General features: G+C 38.3%; 1 protein-coding gene and 1 long non-coding RNA gene across 4 annotated transcripts in view; one reads left to right on the top strand and one right to left on the bottom strand.

Moving 5' to 3' along the window:
• The first annotated feature begins 521 nt into the window (after positions 1-521).
• LOC131381234 (uncharacterized) lies at positions 522-2625 on the top strand. Its single transcript, XR_009209844.1, has 2 exons — positions 522-1765; positions 2528-2625. It is a non-coding gene; the product is annotated as an uncharacterized LOC131381234 (long non-coding RNA).
• Positions 2626-2837: 212 nt separating this feature from the next.
• Positions 2838-18876, bottom strand: part of PAXBP1 (PAX3 and PAX7 binding protein 1) — a 38466-nt gene continuing 22427 nt past the window's right edge. The window contains exons 11-18 of one of the 3 annotated variants that reach the window (XM_032174327.2): positions 17683-17882; positions 14747-14891; positions 13965-14086; positions 12852-12928; positions 12416-12482; positions 7416-7562; positions 6186-6340; positions 2838-4008 (exon numbers count right to left, since the gene is read on the bottom strand). In XM_032174327.2, coding sequence (XP_032030218.1) covers positions 3891-4008; positions 6186-6340; positions 7416-7562; positions 12416-12482; positions 12852-12928; positions 13965-14086; positions 14747-14891; positions 17683-17882 — 1031 coding nt within the window. In that variant the 3' untranslated portion in view covers positions 2838-3890. Of the gene's footprint in view, positions 4009-6185; positions 6341-7415; positions 10827-12415; positions 12483-12851; positions 12929-13964; positions 14087-14746; positions 14892-17682; positions 17883-18876 lie in introns of those variants that run through there. The other 2 variants (XM_058427976.1, XR_009209842.1) reach the window with 2 other exon arrangements.

The following is an 18876-nucleotide window of genomic DNA, read 5'->3' as shown; positions in this document are numbered from 1 at the left end:
CCTGACTGTGCTCCCCACCAATGACTGAGAAAGAAATGGCTCGAACACAAAACAGTGGTCTTGAAAGGCAACACAATAGGTTACAAATAGCACTAGCTTTTTCTTTAAAGAAATTCATTGTAACCAGTGAAGGATAAGATTTTAAATTAGAAAAATGGAAATCCTATGAATAAAAAACTAGTAAGCTTGAGAGCAGAATCACTGTGGAAAAAAAAAAAAAACAGATTGAAAAATAACTTGCAGGTATCATAGACAGGAAATTGCCACTAGAGCAAACAGGAAACTTGTGATAGATAAAAATGAAGTGTTTTCATTTGGAACACGAGACCAACTGAAGAGAGATCAAGTGAAGGGGGTTTATTTTAATGAAACACAAAGATTCTTGTGGAAATCAAAGTGCCAGAGCCAGAAACAGGGCTCAACCTTCAAGATTAGAGCTGTGTTCAAGTTGTTCAAGTTGGCTCTGGGTCCCAAAGCAACAGCAGTGTCACTAAGGTTACAAGTAAAAGGTGAGTTTTCATGATCAAAATGTTTTTGCAAAGTAGCTTAAAATGGTTTCTGCAGTGTTTTGTCAAAACTTTTCTCATACATTTTCCTAAAGATATTTAGCAAAAGCCTAAGAAGTCATGTGCTAGGGATTCTCATTGTACTGAATGATTGTATCCTTTAAGCCTCTGCTGGAGTTAGGACTGACAGGAACCCAGTACAAATTACTGGGGGCTAGAGTCCCGAAGCAGGCCAGGGGCCAGTCTACATTGCATGTCGATACCAATCCCATATAACAATATTCAGCCTGTGTTTGGGCAGTCTGAAGCAGCTTTTAGCAGCTGTGAACCCAGTATCCATGGATAGTTTCATTTCTGGAGGGCAGTCTTCAAAACATTAATGAAAGTACACCTCTCATTCAGATATGTTTATTTTTTCTTCCTACATGTAGTGCTAGTGTTTTTCTCATTTTCATTTACTTGAAACAACAGATGAAATGTTTTGTCATAATCAGTGAATGGCAAGACTCCCTTTATTACACAGGTATTACCATGTTAGAGATAAGAAGAGCTCTTGTAACCATAAACAAGCACTACAATGTAGCAACTTACAGTTTCCTATTTTATATGCAGCTCTGTAACATTTGACCATTTTTTCTAAGAGTTTCATGATTTCAAGGATGATTATTAGCATTTTCAATTTTTTGGCCAATTCTGGGTGCTGGTAATGTTACCACTGCAGGCAACTATGGCTCTACTCAACTGAAGACCTCTTATAGGCAATGTGGACCATACCTGCTTTCCTGAGAGATTAGCAAATTGGGTTTGGTGATGAGGAAATTCTGTCTCTCAGATCTCATACTAGCAAGGAGACCCCTGGTTGTACCTGTCAGAGCTGCCAGTTGGCCCTGCTGAAACTTTAGAACTGCACCAATGTCTAAGACTTTCATCCTTCCCTCCTTCCTTCACACAGGTGAGACCTGCCTGCCTCATTGTCTGACAGCTTTCCCAGCCTCCTCCAGGCTCCCCTCCATTTTCTCTTATACGCATTCCCCCAATAAACTTCTTGTACATTTAATGCCATTTCAGTGTCTGCTCCCAGGAGGACCCCAACTGACACACTGGGGCATTTAACCTCCAATTCCTTTCCTCCCTTGGCTGAGATCTGTTCCAAGAAGTATCTCCAGGACACTCCAGCCTGTTGTACAGGCCAAAGAAAAGCCCTCAGGCAGAGAAGCAAGTACTTGCAAGAGGACACCAGTGGCAAGAACAGGGACATGGTGAGACATCGACATCATTGGCTACAGTAGTACTAGTCACTCTTGACTGCGGTTTATGTTGTTTCAGTAAGGCAGCTTTCCTTCTCAAAAACATTTGTCACCTATTTTGGAGTTAATTCAGAGGATTGCTCCAAAAGAAAAAACTGAAAAGCAAAACCAGCTTTATTAAAATGTAACCCTCTGGATTTATCTTTTGATAATTCCTAAGAAATAATGTCCTTAAGCTATTTCAGGAATAAAAATGTTCTGCTTGGGATAGAAAAACCATTGTTTTATGTACCCTACATCAAATTCCTACTGTGATGTTCAAACCCATTCCTGAAACCAATATAGCCTGATGGATTTCATAGGATAAAAACTCCATTTTAAGAGATCTTAAAAGCAGAGTAATTAGTCTAATGGGTTTGGAAATAGTATGCAGTTTAAGGCCTAAATGATCTGTATGTGATACATATACATGTTTATGTTTTATTCTACTTAAGATGAGGAATAGGTGTTCTGACTTTAATTCTACTTAATAGGCCACTAAGGTGTAACAAAAAATTCATCCAGAATGAATACTGATTTGGTTTGGTTCTGTGTCCCTACCCAAATCTCACCGTGAATTGTAATAATCCCCACGTCAAGGGCGGGACCAGGTGGAGATAACTGAATCATGGGGGGTGGTTTCCGCCATGCTGTTCTCCTGATAGTGAGTTCTCACAAAATCTCATGGCTTCATAAGGGACTTCCCCCTCCCTCAGCACTCATTTCTCTCTGCAGCCACCCTGTGAAGACGTGCCTTTCGTCAAGATTGTAAGTTTCTTGAGGCCTTCCCACCCATGCGGAACTGTGAGTCAATTAAACCTCTTTATAAATTACCTAGTCTCAGGTATGTCCCTATAACAGTGTGAGAATGAACTAATACAAATATGTAGGGATAAGATAAAATTAACAAAGCAAATACAGTACATGACACTGTTCTGCATATTATGTCCTGATCAAGGGTACACATGGGCCTGCTCACAGTCCCACTTTATTAGAGTCATTTGAAATGCTGCAAATTTAGTCATCAGGAAAATACAACAAAGGATATATTTAAAAATTAATTTAATGCTTGGCTAAAGCTTAATTACATATATAATTATCAAATGATAGTCCTTAATTTCCAAAAAAATTCCTCTTTTGAAAATCACAGAATCAGAAAGCATAAACTTTAAAACAAGTTCTCTGAATATTTACAATGTGGTATAAACATTATAGAAGACCATGGATATTAAATTGCCTGGGTGTGGCTAATCAGCAAGGCGTATTCTTTATTGCATATTTAACTCACATATGTGGGATTTTAAATATGACAGACTACTAAAATTCAAATGCATGTATCTGCAAGCTGGGCAGGGAGTAAAATCATGAATGAGACAGAACGGTCAGCCCAAAACCATGCAAGTAGGTTGTGGGTTTATTATTTGCAAAAGTGAAATTTCTATGTTCCATTTGAAACTATGTTGCATATATCATTTAGCATTCATATTAAACCCACATTTGACTCTAACGCTGATTCAAGGAAGAAAGTTCAACATTCACTCAATGACTAAGTCCACAACTCAACTCTCAATGTTAAGGCAGCACAGCTACAGTGATAGCAACGCTAACCAAAAGGTAATGAACATTTAGTCACTTGCCAGCCCTTTTGTTACAACAGTGTAGTAATTTCCCTAAGACAATTTGCTACTGGATAATTTTCTGCTGTTAAAAGGCTTCCTCTGTAGAAAAACACCACAAATTTCCAGTGTGAAAGTTAAGTCCATGGTGGTATAAATATATATATGCATAATTACACAATTTACACTGCACACATCGTTTACAGGGGACAATTAACTGAGAGGGTTAATTTAAATGACCATACAAAATACTTCAGTAAACAAAGTATGACAGGCAGTAAAGAAAACATTCATAGACTCCTAGAAATAATCTGAATTCCTTTCATTCTGAAGAAATATCATTTAAGGACACTGTATTGAATATAATGTTTTTTGTATTAAAACAAGAATTGCTAATTTACAGTTTAAGAAACTTTACATATATACAAAATTTACACATTGGGAATGGTAATCAAGCAAATAGGTTTTTCAGTCTCATAGATCTATTTTCCTTCAATCAAAGACTTAAATTCTTTCACATTGTGGTCACTTGCAACAGACATAGCATGATCCAAAGCTCGAACACTTGCAAGGAGTTTTACTATCTGTTTTATGTTTTCCCTAAAAGAAAAAAATATAGCAGCATCTCATTAATTAGTACATCTAAGAGAAAATTTGCTTCTGATTTCATGGCTATTTTAGAGCTTCTGCAATCAGTTTTTCCAAGCACACATTTTCAAAGGGAAACAGATACGCAAGCTACAGCATGTTAAAAAAAAAAAAAGTTTACATTTATCCATATAGAACAAAACTTACGTATGTTTAAATGACTAGCCCAGAGACAGGGGACCCATTTTAAAAAACAAAACAAAATTCATTGAGATCAAAGAGTTTCATTAATATTGAGAAAGAAAAGAAAGCAATCTGTTTTCAAACGACTTCAGAGGCCTGTCTCCCATTCCTTCCCAAACCAGAGTCCTGGCTCTTTTAGCGTATACCTGGAACACAAATCGTTATTTGTGTCTCTTCATCACCAATCTGTCAAGATCCAGCATAATTTCCACTCCACCAAAATTCACTAAATAAAGTATAATCTGACTTTCCTTTTCACCCCAGCTAGAAGTCATTCTGCTTTCTTATTAGGAAGTAATCCTCAAATTTTAGCACACATTAGAATTACCTAGAGGATTGTTGAAATGCAGATCATCCCGGGCCCCACCCCAAGAGTTCTATTCAGGAGGCCCAGAGTGGGGCTCGAGAACTTGCAAGTCTATCAGACTCCCATGCCATGCTGATACTGCTGGTCCAGGGACCACACTTTAAGAATGACTGTTATAACATTTAGCTTAAACCACTCATGAGAAACAAGACATAATATGACATTAGTAATTGTCTCATCTCTTCTACAGAATTGTAGTAAGCACCTATTAGGGAAGAATTAGAATTTGCAAAACTTTGCAACCCACATGAAACCTGCTTTATGTGCACTGCGCAAAGCAGGTGCTTACATAACTGTTAAAGTTCTTTTCTGTAGAAAAGTAAACACTGTTTGTTGATACTTAACTCCGAAACAGAAACACTTAAATATATGTAAATCAAAGTTTAAAATGTGATAAAATTTATCTAGTAGAAAACACACTGAGAAAAAATATTAGTGCCAACAAATAACAAAATGGCACACACTAAGAACAAAATCAAATCAGCCAAAACCTGCCAAAGAATTTTACCATTAAAATCTTTTTTGTTGTTGTTTTTTGAGACGGAGTGTTGCTTTCACCAGGCTGGAATGCAGTGGCACAATCTCAGCTAACTGCAACCTCTGCCTCCCAGGTTCAAGCAATTCCCCTGCCTCAGCCTCCCGAGTAGGTGGGACTACAGGCATGCACCGCCACACCCAGCTAATTTTTGTGTTTTTAGTAGAAACGGTTTCACCATGTTGGCTAGGATGGTCTCCATCTCCTGACCTCATGATCCGCCTGCCTCAGCCTCCCAAAGTGCTGGGATTACAGGCATGAGCCACCATGCCCGGCCTAAAATCTTTAATAGCTATTTTAATTTTATTGTGGAAAAAATATCCAATTTTCTTGCAGGAAAATAGGTCCTTTTTCAAGAAAGGGAAATGAGGGAACAGAAGAAGGTTTTGTTATAGGGGTATGACTAGTGGTGTGATCTAAACAAAAATTAAACTTTGACATTACGAAGATATACGAAATTAAAATTTTAAAAAGACAATTCCTTCAAACTGCCCTACTTAGTGTTATTATTTATTTTATGCTAGAGATTTATCCCAGAATTACCTGAACATCCATAAATTAACGTCCACAGAAAGGCTAATGGTTCATTCACTCTTTTCTTACAACCCTTGATAAAAATTAGAAATAAGTTGCTCCCAAAAAGCCATGAGTGATAACCTCTAGTTCATAATATTGATTAAAACAAAACATCTCCCCAAATTGGGAGATAAACTTGAATTTACATCTGCATAATGAAACTCCAAACAAGAGAGTCTGAGACCTCTCTAATTCTTCAAAGAGGGAGACAGAGAAAACAACTGTTTACTCACTCCCCTGAGGGTTGGTCCTTACCAGAAGTCTTTCCTTAGTATCTTCATAAATAACATACTGAAAAAAAAGTAAAAACTGCTAAAATGAAAAATTATGTGCATTTTTGGTAGGTTTATAATACTAAGTGAACATACAATTTAAACTAAAATATAAACATCTCTACTTAAAACATTTTAATACTAAATCTGGCAACTAAACAACTCTAGATTACCATTTCATTAATTACAAAATTACCTTGCATTTCTTTTTTCCACATCAGAGCACCCGATACTATTTCTATAAATTGTATCTGCTAAGTGTACGAGGTATCGGCAAAAGTTTTCTAACTGAGAAATAGTCCTTTCTCCTTTCAGATTCATGAACCATTGTTTGGGGAAACAATTGATTACCTGTGGAGAAGAAAGATGTAAAATAAAATAGTTAAGACAGAATAAATTAAAGTATTAAAAGCAAAGTCTAGGTAATGGGTATAAATGTATTTCACCAGAAGACGTGCTTCTGAGCTACAGCAATTACTCTGAAGAAATATTCTTTTAAATCTGACTTCCTACATTAACTAAACCAATATACCTGAATTTTTACCCCAACCAATGGGTTAGGCACTCAAAGCAAAAGATAATCTGTCCAATATTTGAGTAAATTAGTAACATAAAACTGACAACCAACTGCTTCATTTTCCAGTCTTCTAGAATGACCTAAATAAACTGAATTTCCTTTTCCAGCAGCTTTTGATGTAAAAATGAGTGGTATAAAAATGAAATTACAGGCCGGGCGCGGTGGCTCATGCCTGTAATCCCAACACTTTGGGAGGCCGAGGCGGGCGGATCACGAGGTCAAGAGATCAAGACCATCCTGGATAACATGGTGAAACCCTGTCTCTACTAAAAATACGAAAAAATAGCCGGGCGTGGTGGCAGGCGCCTGTAGTCCCAGTTACTCAGGAGGCTGAGGCAGGAGAATGGCGTGAACCCAGGAAGTGGAGCTTGCAGTGAGCCGAGATCACGCCACTGCACTCCAGCCTGGGTGACAGAGCGAGACTCCGTCTCAAAAAAAAAAAAAAAAAAAAAAATGAAATTACAGTACCCCCATCCCCTGCAATACTTCCACGAATAGACATCCGTGCATGCTGCTAAGGGAAGTCGAGTTGGCCCAGACTGAGGTTAAGATAATAAGGTTATTATTATTCTGAAATTAAAACTTTTATTTATACCTATAAAAATATTAAAACCTTCATTAATATCTATAAAAATATGGATATAGATGGATATATATAATAGTATGCATTTTTATGTAAAAAATGCTGTAGGGGGTTGGAACTACCTGGGTAGGCAAACTGTCAACCTTACATGCAAGTCCAGTAATCAAAGGGGTTTCATAAAATTCTCAAATCCCTCTTCAAACAAACAAAAACTTAATTCATTTTAACTTATATGCTTTAAAAACTGTACTATGCATTTAACTCACATTTTGGGCTTTTTTGATGCTGTCATCTCCATATTCTGAATTCTGAAAAGCCATGAGAATATATCGATTTAATAAACCATCTATTGATAACTCTTGTAGAGTTTTATTTGAGAAAATGCCATACCACTGAAGAAAATTGCCTAACAGCTGGAAAGAAGAAAAAAAATTAGGTAATGTGAAACAATTAGATTAGGTACAAAGTAAATAAGTTACAGAGTAAAACACCATATGAAATACAGCAGACCATGTCTTGCCAAAGTACTAAGAGATATTAATACTTTCAGATACAAATATTTCCTAGAATGGTTACATTTGAATATTCAATTTTAATTAGTCAAAATTGAAACAGCCACATATAGCTAGTGGCTACAGCACTGGTCAGCATAGATACAGAACATTTTCCATCATTGCAGACAGTACTATCAGGGAGTGCTGATTCTTAGGTAAGTGTCCTCCATTCAAAATTACACTCTAGCTGGTTCTCTGCATACCCCCACCCTGCCTTGCGCTGCCCACAAAAGATGGGAGAGTCTGACTACAACCCTGCATGGCTACCACGTATCATGAACTACAACCAAGTTATATCACTTGTGCATCTCAAGCTACCCAAGCTCAATCGATACATAGAAAATGAAAGCTATCATCATAAAATGAAAGCCCCATCCCATCCCACCATAAAAACTTATAGTTTCTCAGTTGTTTCTCAACTTAGTAAATGGTAACACTATTCAACCAGCTGCTCGTGCCAGAGGTCTGGAGGTCATTCCTGACCTCTCTCTCAAGTTGTGTGTCTCCACCACCATCCAGTCTGTCCATTTCCCTCAGTTCCTGCTGCCATCCCCCGAATCTGACCCACCTTAATCTTTTCAGAACCCTGCGGTTACTCCAGTGATTATGAGCAAGAGCATGGAGTAGCCTTTCTCAAGCAGGGCTCTGCAAGAGTTCTAAACCTACAAAAAATGATTTTGTGTGGCTCTTTATTCAGCTCTCCCAAGAATGATACATAGCTAGTACTGCAGATGCAGGGGAAAAAGAATTCATTATAGACAATGGAGGCCTTAAGGCATTAGGTATTAAGTCTCCCACAGAAGCCCAGTTGAGAAGAGCTGCTCAAGAGTCAGACTGGCCTGAGTTTGATTCCCATCTCTAATTACCAATGGAAATGACCTTGCGCAGGTTATTGTGTGCCTCACTACCCCATCAGTAAAGTGAAAAAACAGTGTGTACCTCATTGAGCCATTCTGAGGATTCAACAAGATAATCTATGTAAAAGGTGCGGCACAGTGCTTGGTACACAGTAAACACACAATAAGTACTGGTTCCCCTAAAAAACACAATAAATACCAGTTCCCATTTTCACTATCACTATCCATACCTACTTCAATCTATTATCTCCACATAGCAGACAGAGTAATCTTAAAAATGGCAATTTATAGACCCGTGGTTACGGCCGGGCGTGGTGGCTCACACCTGTAATCCCAGCACTTTGGGAGGCTGAGGCAGGCAGATCATGAGGTCAGGAAATCGAGACCATCCTGGCTAACATGATGAAACCCCGTCTCTACTAAAAATACAAAAAATTGGCCGGGCGTGGTGGCGGGCGCCTGTAGTCCCAGCTACTCGGAAGGCTGAGCCAGGCAATTTATGGCTGGGCACAGTGGCTTATACCTGTAATCCCAGTACTTTGGGAGGCCAAGGAAGGAGGACCACTTGAGCTTAGGAGTTTGAGACCAGCCTAGGCAACACGAGACCTCGTCTCTTAAAAAAAAAAAAAAAAAAAAAAGGCAATTTGTTTACTTACCTTAAACCCTTCCATGACACACATATATAGTTAACTGGTTTTCAACAAAGGTACAAAAGCAATTCAGTGGACTGTGAAAGGGAAATATCTTGGGCCTCTTCAAGCCAGGAACCCCGCTCAGGGCAAATCTGCCTCCCATTCTATTCAACGTCATCTCTCAGCTCACAGAGATAGATGCATATTCTGATTGCCTCTTCTGGAAAAACTTAACAGAAACTCCAAAGAATGCAACCATCTCTCTCTCACCTACATGTGACCTGAGTCCCCAATGGGGGGGCCTTGCTTTGAGCTGTCTCCACCTTTCTGGATGGAACTAAAGTATTTCTTACATATTGATTGATGTCTTGTGTCTCCCTAAAATGTATAAAACCAAGCTATGCCCCGACCACCTTGGGCACATGTCATCAGAACTTCCTAAGGCTGTGTCACAGGTGTGTCCTCAACCTTGGCAAAATAAACTTTCTAAATTAACTGAGACCTGTCTCAAATTTTTGCTGTTCACAGGACAAAGGATAGCCTTTTCAACAAATAGTGCTGGAACAAGTAAACCTTAATCCAGGCCTCACACCCTATAATAAAAATTAACCTGAAAAGAGTCACAGACCTAAATGTAAAACCTAAAACTATGAAATTTCTAGAAGAAAGGATAGGAGAAAACCTTTGTGGCTTCATATTAGGCAAAGATTTCTTAGATATGACATCTAAAGCACAATCCATAACAGGAAAAAAAGATAAACTGGACTTCATCAAAATTAAGAACTTCTGCATATGGAAGACTATCAGAATGGAAAGATAAGCCACAAACTGAAAAAAAAAAAAAATCTGCAAATCATTTATATGATAAACGACTTCTCTCCAGAATACAGAATTCAATGCTTAGTAAGAAGAAAGCCCAATTTAAAACCTAAGCAAAAGATCTGAAGACATTTCACCAAAATACATAAATTGCAAATAAGCACATGAAAACGTGCTCAACACTGTCACTAGGGAAATGTAAATGAAAACCACAATGAGATACCACATTGCACCCCGCAGAATGACTTAAAAAGCAAAACACTGACAACAGCAAGTATGGTGGGAGTAAGGAATAACCAGGACAGTTAACAGGTTACTGGTAAGAACACAAAATGATACAGCCACTTTGGAAGACAGCTTTGCCCGGCTGTTTCACCCAAATGAAATGAAACTTACATATTCAGAACACCCTTATAGAAGCTCTTACACCCTTATAGAAGCTCTGTTCATAACCAAATTGGAAATGTCGGGGCCAAGGGAAAGCTTCCCCTTTGCCCTATGAAGTTTCGCTGAAAATTACTGACGAGGCAAATTAACAGGAGAAAAGGCATATAAATTTACTTGATCAGTTTTATGTAACATGAGAGCCTTCAGAGTAAAGACCCAAAGATGGAGGAGAAATGGTCTACTATGTTTAGGTTTAACGAAATATGTACGGGCATGCAGAAACATGACTGGACAAAAAGGTATGATCTACTGCTCAAGAGAAGACACACAACAAGGCCTGTCGTCCAGATTCTTCTTGGCCTCTCTGAGCAGCATTCTTTCTTTCTGGGTATGGGGCAGGACCCTCTCTGGAATGGGGGTTTTATGACCTATAATCAAACAAGGTAGGTCAGATGTTTTATGGCCAGTTTTTACACAGAAAGGCAGAGGCAAAATTAAGAGTAATATATTTAGGTTTTATGGTTGGCTTTGCGGAAAAGGGGTTCTGGTGTCTATGACCCGCCTGGGGCAACAGGGATTCTAGTTTCTATGGCAACCCTCAAGGGAGCAGGATTGAAAGACAGGTGGGCAGGAGAAGATCAAAGAAAAAGTTCTTCTAAGGCTGTTTCTGAGGCCTTCATTTTATGGTATTGTTTTCTGAGTCCCAAGAGAAACAATCCAAATGTCCCTTAATTAGGGACTAAATGAAAACCAAAACCCAACTCTGGTGCACCTACACAGCAAGGCTGAACCTCAAATGTATTCAGTGAAAGCAGCCAGACTCAAAAGACTTTGCCTATCATGTAATTCCCTTCTCTTCATAGGACATAGACAGGGAGGTGGCCAGGGGCTTGTGGTGACCTTGACTACAAAAAGAGAATGGGGAATTTCTCAGGACAATAAAAGTTTTACATATCTTGATTTTGGTAGTGATAACATGGCTGTATCTGCTCATCAGAATTTACAGAACTATACACTAAAAAGAGTGAACTTTACCATATGTAAATTATACCTTATACAACTTTTGGGATAACGACCAAAGTATTTCAAATGACCTACAAGATCCAATATCATCTGGACTATGGACTTCCTTGCTCACTCCAGCTGTCCTATGCTTTCTTCAGCGCCTCCAGCGTAGCCTGCTCTCTTTCACCTCAGGGCTAACTCCTATTTTTTCTCCAGGTCTAATGATCTAAATATCACTTCCTCAGGGTGGAAGGAAATCTTCCGGGACTGGCTAGTCAAGGTCTCTGTGCCCCTTGTCATATGTTCCACATTACCTTGAATGTCCCCTTTCATAACTCATCACACCTGAGATTACCTATTTGTTGTCAACTGTGCTGGACTGTGAACTCCACAGATTCCACTTCTAGCTTACTCAGAGCTATATCCCCAAACCTCAGAAGAGTATCTGCTACAGCAGTCCTCCTTATCTATGGTTTCAGTCAGCTGTGGCACAGTACGATAACATATTTTGAGAGAGAAACTACATGCATGTAACCTTTGCCACAGTATATTATTAATAATTGTTCTATTATTAGTTATTGTTAATCTCTTACTGTGCCTAATTTATAAGTTAAACTTTATCATAGGTATGTATGTAGAGGAAAAAACAGTATATATAGGGTTCGGTACTATCTGTGGTTTCAGGTAGCCACTGGGCATCTTAGAACATATACCCCATGGATACAGGGAGGACTACTGTAGTCTACTTGCTGAAAAAATTAATTGTGGCTTAGTGAGGCATTTTGTTGAGTACGATGGACCTTACTTTGGAACTCAAAAATCACTTTCTCCTGTGAAAATATCAAACTTGAATGAACTTTTGGAATAAAATTACTTTGTAAAATAGAGATTTTGGGTATATATATAAACAGATCTAAGCCTATGGAGTTAATCAAAAACAAAACACTCTACAAAATGTAATATATGAAGTCAAACGAAATCTGAGTCTTTTAGATAGTCTATGGACACGTACCTTAACTGAAGACCAAAACTGTCGTTGAAAAAACAAGTAAGGCCCAGAATTTTTATTTTCTAAGACACTAAGTAAAAAAAAAAGAGAAACATATCATGATCAGATATTTTATATGTAGGTGCCATATGATTCCTAGACAAAAGATTTTTCTACAAAACAGGTAAACAAAATAATTTTTAAATTTTTCAAATAATTGCATTCTGGAAGATAGTATGTTAAAAAGGCAATGGAAATTTATTCTGAGACACTCAGGGAGAACGTAAGAGTATTAATTGTTTTATTCTGCTTAAGGGAACAATCTCGCCACTAATCTAGTCTCTCTGTAATACACTACATGGTTGAAGTTTGTATTTCAAGCTAGTTTTTCAGAATTTTATAAGCCTTCTCTGAAAGACAATGGAGAATATTATCTTTAATGTTCTTCAGAGTTACTTACTTTTTGGGATATAAGGGCATAAATACATCATCATCTAAAGTTCTTCTCATTCTCAATAAAAGTGCCTTTAGGTATACCTAAAGAGTTAAAAGTAGATCACACATTTTAATAAGGACTATGACAAGAAAAATAAGCCCTATTCCAAATCATGTAACTGAATATTGAACTGAGTGAACTAGTTTCTCAAATTTTTAATTTTCCTCATTGAAGACCCTAAAGTAATTAATACTTAATAATCTATTAGTTCATTCCTCAACAACTGCCAAGCAATAAAGCTTTAGAAATCTTTCAATCCCTTAGTCTACATAAAGATACATAACCAGACACATAATCTAGTTCTCAAAGTGAAAATTCAATAATGACAAAGAGCACCCACCTTCTCTACATTTAAACAGCTTCTACGAATGGCCCCTGAAGAGCATTAAGTTTGGAAACTAGTTATAAAACAGTATCTAGTTGTTTTATATGCTGTTTAAATGGTTTGAGTGCCCAATCTTTTGACTTCCCTGGGCCATACTAGAACTGTCTTGGGCCACACATGAAATACAATGACACTAACGACGGCTGATGAGCTAAAAAAAAAAAAAAAAGAAAAAAAAAAAAGGAGGGGGGCAGCGTCTGTGCATAAATTTCATGTATTAAGACAGTTTACAAATTTGTGTTGGGCCGCATTCAAAGCCGTCCTGGGCCACATGTCCATGGGCCACAGGTTGGACAAGCTTAAATTATCAATTGTTAACATTTTGGTTTCTCATTTCCCCCCAGAAAATACAGTCTTTAAAAGGATATTTGATTAGTTGGATTGGGACTGAGGTGTGGTGGTGAGAAATCAAAATAATGAAAGGCTATTTAAAATGATGACATCTTCCTTCCATATTGATTTTTTTAAACTGAAAACTAACATCTCTCTGCGGGACTAGGTATAAAAAAAAGAAAAAAAAAACTAACATCTCAAATTTTGTGTATTTCAGGCTTTAATGGCCCTGATGGCCCAAGTGGGAGAACCAGATTTCTGACTGGTTTAGGATAACCACTCATTCTCTCAGTGCTTGCTCATATTCAATAGAAAGAGGAAAAAAAAAAAAAAAAAGCCTTCCAAAGATACTAAATTACCTGTGTATTTTTATTTTCTGCATTCACTACTGAAGGATATCCATTGATTAATTTTAGTGTAATTCCTACCATTCTTGAAGTCTGTGTTGTAGAAAAAGGGTCCCACATATTTTCAGCTATCACTATTAAGAAAAAAAGAGGATTGAGACACAGAAGCCAATTGTACCTTTAATTTTTTGTCAAGCAGACCTCTATTAATGCCAATCCTAATTTACTTTTCCTCTTTCTCTACAATGTAAGCTTTAGTCTTCTTTGTCCTATTAACTGTGGGAATTTGGAGGGATAGGGATGTGGAGAGAGAATAGATTATTCTTATTTCTGGTACTCAGGGAAAATAAAGATTAGGAAAAAAGAGGATTTCTGTAGAAATGTTGTCTTGGCATCAAGAATTTCAAACTAACATTTCTGGTATTTAAAATAGATTCCTGTATCAATGATTCCTAATCTTTTTTGAGGAACTTAAGAAAGCATTTTAATTGCTCCCCACATAAATGCATATCCTCCTCCCTCAAACTCTGTATAATTTTGCTTCAGTCAGTCTTTGAATTTCTAAACCTCACCTATGAAGCAATTACTGCACTCAACTACAGGCCCACCCTAAAATGGTCTTCAAGTCCCAGGATAAGAACCCCTCTGCCCTCTAGCCATCTCTGGGCCAGGTGGTAACTATTATTTTTCACGTCATTTCTATAAGGAAACATGCTCTGAATTATAAACTCATAAAAATAGATTTGAGAAAGCCAGTGTGTCTGAATGCTCAATTCAGAGAACAGGAGATTTACCTGTTAGTTTAGGAAGAATCACCTTTTCCACAATGGTAGGTAGTAGGGCAACATCTACATCATCTTTTTCTTGCTCTCGTTCTTCACAACCATAAAACAGCAAAGATTCAAACCACAGCATATTCTCAAAGTCACGACATTTTGCCTAAAAGAATTTTAAAAGGTTACCCAAATACTAAAATAGTGGCTATTTCTGCTTCCAGCTATGATAAGAGAAACAAGAACTGGATTTAACCTTTGGTTGTAAACAACTAAAAACTGGACAGCTGGAGATACCATGCTACCAGACTTCAAACTATAAGGCTACAGTAACCAAAACAGCATGGTACTGATACAAAAACAGACACACAGACCAATGGAACAGAATAGAGAACTCAGCAATAAGACCGCACACCTACAACCATCTGATCTCCGACAAACCTGACACAAACAAGCAATGGGGAAAAGATTCCCTGTTTAATATGGTGCTGGGAGAACTGGCTAGCCATATACAGAAAATTGAAACTGGGCTCCTTCCTTACACCATATACAAAAGTTAAGTCAAGATGGATTAAAGACTTAAATGCAAACCCCAAAACTATAAAAATCCTAGAAGAAAATCTAGGCAATACCATTCAAGACATCGGCATGGGCAAAGATTTCACGACAAAAACACCAAAAGCAACTGCAACAAAAGCAAAAATTGACAAATGGTATCTAATTCAACTAAAGAGCTTCTACACAGCAAAAGAAACTATTATCAGAGTGAACAGACAACCTACAGAATGGGAGAAAATTTTTGCGATCTATCCATCTGACAAAGGTCTAATATCCAGAGTCTACAGGAAACTTAAATCTATAAGAAAAAAACAACCCCATTAAAAGTGGGCAAAGGACATGAACAGATACTTCTCAAAAGAAGACATTCATGTAGCCAACAAACATGAAAAAAGGCTCAACATCACTGATCATTGGAGAAATGCAAATCAAAACCACAATGAGATAGCATCCCATGCCAATCAGAATGGGAATTATTTAAAAGTCCAGAAACAACAGATGCTGGTAAGGTTTCAGAGAAAAAAGAACACTTTTACACCATTGGTGGGAGTGTAAATTAGTTCAACCATTGTGGAAGACAGTGTGCCAGTTCCTCAAAGATCTAGAGGCAGAAATACCATTTGACCCAGCAATCCCATTACTGGGTATATACCTACAGAAATATAAATCATTCTATTATAAAGCTACATGCATATGTATGTTCACTGCAGCACTATTCCCAATAGCAAAGACATGGAATCAACCCAAATGCCCATCAATTATAGACTGGATAAAGAAAATGTGATACATATACACCATGGAATACTATGCAGCCATAAAAAGGAACGAGGTCACGTCCTTTGCAGGGACATGGATGGAGCTAGAAGCCATTATCCTCAGCAAACTAATGCAGGAACAGAAACCCAAACACCACATGTTCTCACAAGTGGGAGCTGAACAATGAGAACACATGGACGCATACTGGGGAACAACACACACTGAGGCCTGTTGGGGGATGGGGGTGGGGACTTGGGGGAGGGAGAGCATCAACAGCTACTGGATGCTAGGCTTAATACCAAGGTGATGGGTTGATCTGTGCTGTAAACCACCATGGCACATGTTTACCTATGTAACAAATCTGCACATGTACCCTGGAACTTAAAAGTTGAAGAAAATAAAAAAGAACTGGACAAAATACAATGGACCATAGGAAGCACAAGACTATGACCCTTGAAAGAAAGGAATCAAATGAGGTGAGATGCTAGTTCAGGACAGCAGAGCAGTTTTGCTGAGTGGAGGAGACAGAGGGTGGAGTTCAGGAAGGCTGACACAGCTGGAAACTGTGGGGCAGAGGAGTGGGGGACACAGAAAAACAACTCCAAAATACAGTCTTGGGCCTTTGCTGTCTACCAAGACACTCACGCACACAGCAAAACTTCAGAAGGTCTGGCCAAGAACACACAGGAAATAGGAGCTGTGAGCTGAATGCTTCTCAGAGCTCACATTTTTTTCAGTTGTGTTTCCATGGCATCAACCTCAGCTCCCTTTTCCTTATAGTTCACAAATTCAACCTAGCCAATCTCAACCATGTCTACAGCTTCACCCACGTTGGTAACTTCTAAAACCACATTGTAAACATCACCGCTAGACCTCCAGAGTCAATTCTAGCCCCCTCCCTTATATGACAGACCAATAGGTCCTCTTGATTCCACCTCCTTATCTTTTTTTTTTTTTTCTTGTGACAGGTCTTGTTCTATCACCCAGGCTGCAGTGCAGTGGCACAATCATAGTTCATTATAGCCTGGATCTCCCAGGCTCAAGCAATCCTGCCTCAGCCCCCGAAGTAGCTAGGAATATGAGCACATGCTACCACAGCTAATTTTTTTTTTTTTTTTAAGTAGAGACAAGGTCTTGCTGTTGCCCAGGCTGGTCTTGAACGCCTGAGCTCAAACAATCCTCCCGCCTTGGCCTCCCAAACTGTTGGGATTACAAGCATGAGCCACCATGCCTGGCCTATCAATTTTTCTCACCATGACAACTGACTTGGGTCATGTCCTCATTTCACACCTGCCTCATTGTGCTTTCCCATCTGGTTCTGAGTTCCTCTAGGATCAAAGGACCAAGTTCTTACTATTCATGTTCATATCCCAGTGTTACTGCATATAATTTTAGCTGACTGAAAAAAGGATTATATGTAAACTGAAAAAAAACAAAAAAAACAAAAAAAAACACATAGTTCTGCTGGGAAGACATGAAACTTAAAAGGAAAGATCATAAGATTATAACCAGATACAATCTGTATCAATTACAGCCTATGCCCTATCACCCCTGCAAAATATTTTAAGCTTACATCTCTTTGAGATTAAAATTACCCAGATATCAAATTATAACACTTTCTAATAGTGACAGAAGCCACTCACCTCAAGAGGAGTCCAAGTTAGGAGCTGAAGTCGTATGAGGGGGTTGAATAATTTTGGCAAACAAAGGCCAATGTAAGCATCCTTGTAGGACGTGTAGTATTTTGAACGCCATGCTTCAAACTGTGATTTAATACAGTCAATTGAATAGAAACTTTCAAGGACATCTTCAAAAACTTTGCTGGATTCTTTTGAAATTCGATCTAAAAACAACAAAACCCCACAGAGAACCATACATTAGTATGAAGTAGGAAAAAAAAAACAACAGTCCAATATTTTCAGTGTTTTCTTTGTAGCTTCAGTATCAGAAGATATGCTCATTAACAAAGGGCCAATTGTTAGTCACAATTTAGAAGAAAAAATAAATTGAAGTTTCAATTTGTCTGTTATGTAAACTAAAGTGCAGCCAGTCCTTGTTTTGCAGTTCCAGTATGTACAATTTTTCTACTAGAGTTTGGCTAAATAACACCTGTTCCCAAACAAGACGGTTCAAATTTCAGTTACTATGGTATATTAGCCATAAGTAATTGTGCTGCCAGATTTTTAGTTCACAAATCACTGTGCAGATTAACAGCTGTGCATCATAATCAGTCCCTAATCACATTGCTTCATTCAAACTCTGTTGGTGATTATAGTAACTGACATAGCCAACTATCAGCTGAATGGATGCTAGGAACTTTAATTGAAAAGTTATTTGAGAATAAGATTTTTTTTTTTTTTTTGAGACAGATTCTCACTCTGTCACCCAGGCTGGAGTGAAGTGGTGTGATCTCAGCTCACTGCAACCTCTGCCTCCCAGGTTCCAGGGATTCTCCTGCCTCAGCCTCCCGAGTAGCTGGGATTACAGGTATATGCCACCACGCCCAACTAATTTTTGTATTTTTAGTAGAGATGGAGTTTCATCACGTGAGCCAGGCTGGTCTCGAACTCCTGACTTCAAGTGGTCCGCCTGCCTCGGCCTCCCAAAGTGCCGGGATTACAGGCGTGAGCTACTGTGCCCGACCAAGAATAAGATAACTCTTATGATGTCCCAGATTACTTGGGAAGAAGGAAATCTTTACAATGGAGAGATAATGTTCTGAGAACCTTTACTGCAAGATAAATCTTAACATTGCTAATAGTGGGGACAGTCTAACATTTGTCATGTGCTTTTAGGCAGTATGAAACGGCATCCTGTATAAATTATTCTTGGGGAAG

Source organism: Hylobates moloch, unplaced genomic scaffold, assembly GCF_009828535.3.
Source record: "Hylobates moloch isolate HMO894 unplaced genomic scaffold, HMol_V3 SCAFFOLD_14, whole genome shotgun sequence".
Classification (NCBI taxonomy): Eukaryota; Metazoa; Chordata; class Mammalia; order Primates; family Hylobatidae; genus Hylobates; species Hylobates moloch.
This window is presented reverse-complemented; position numbering and strand designations above follow the sequence as displayed.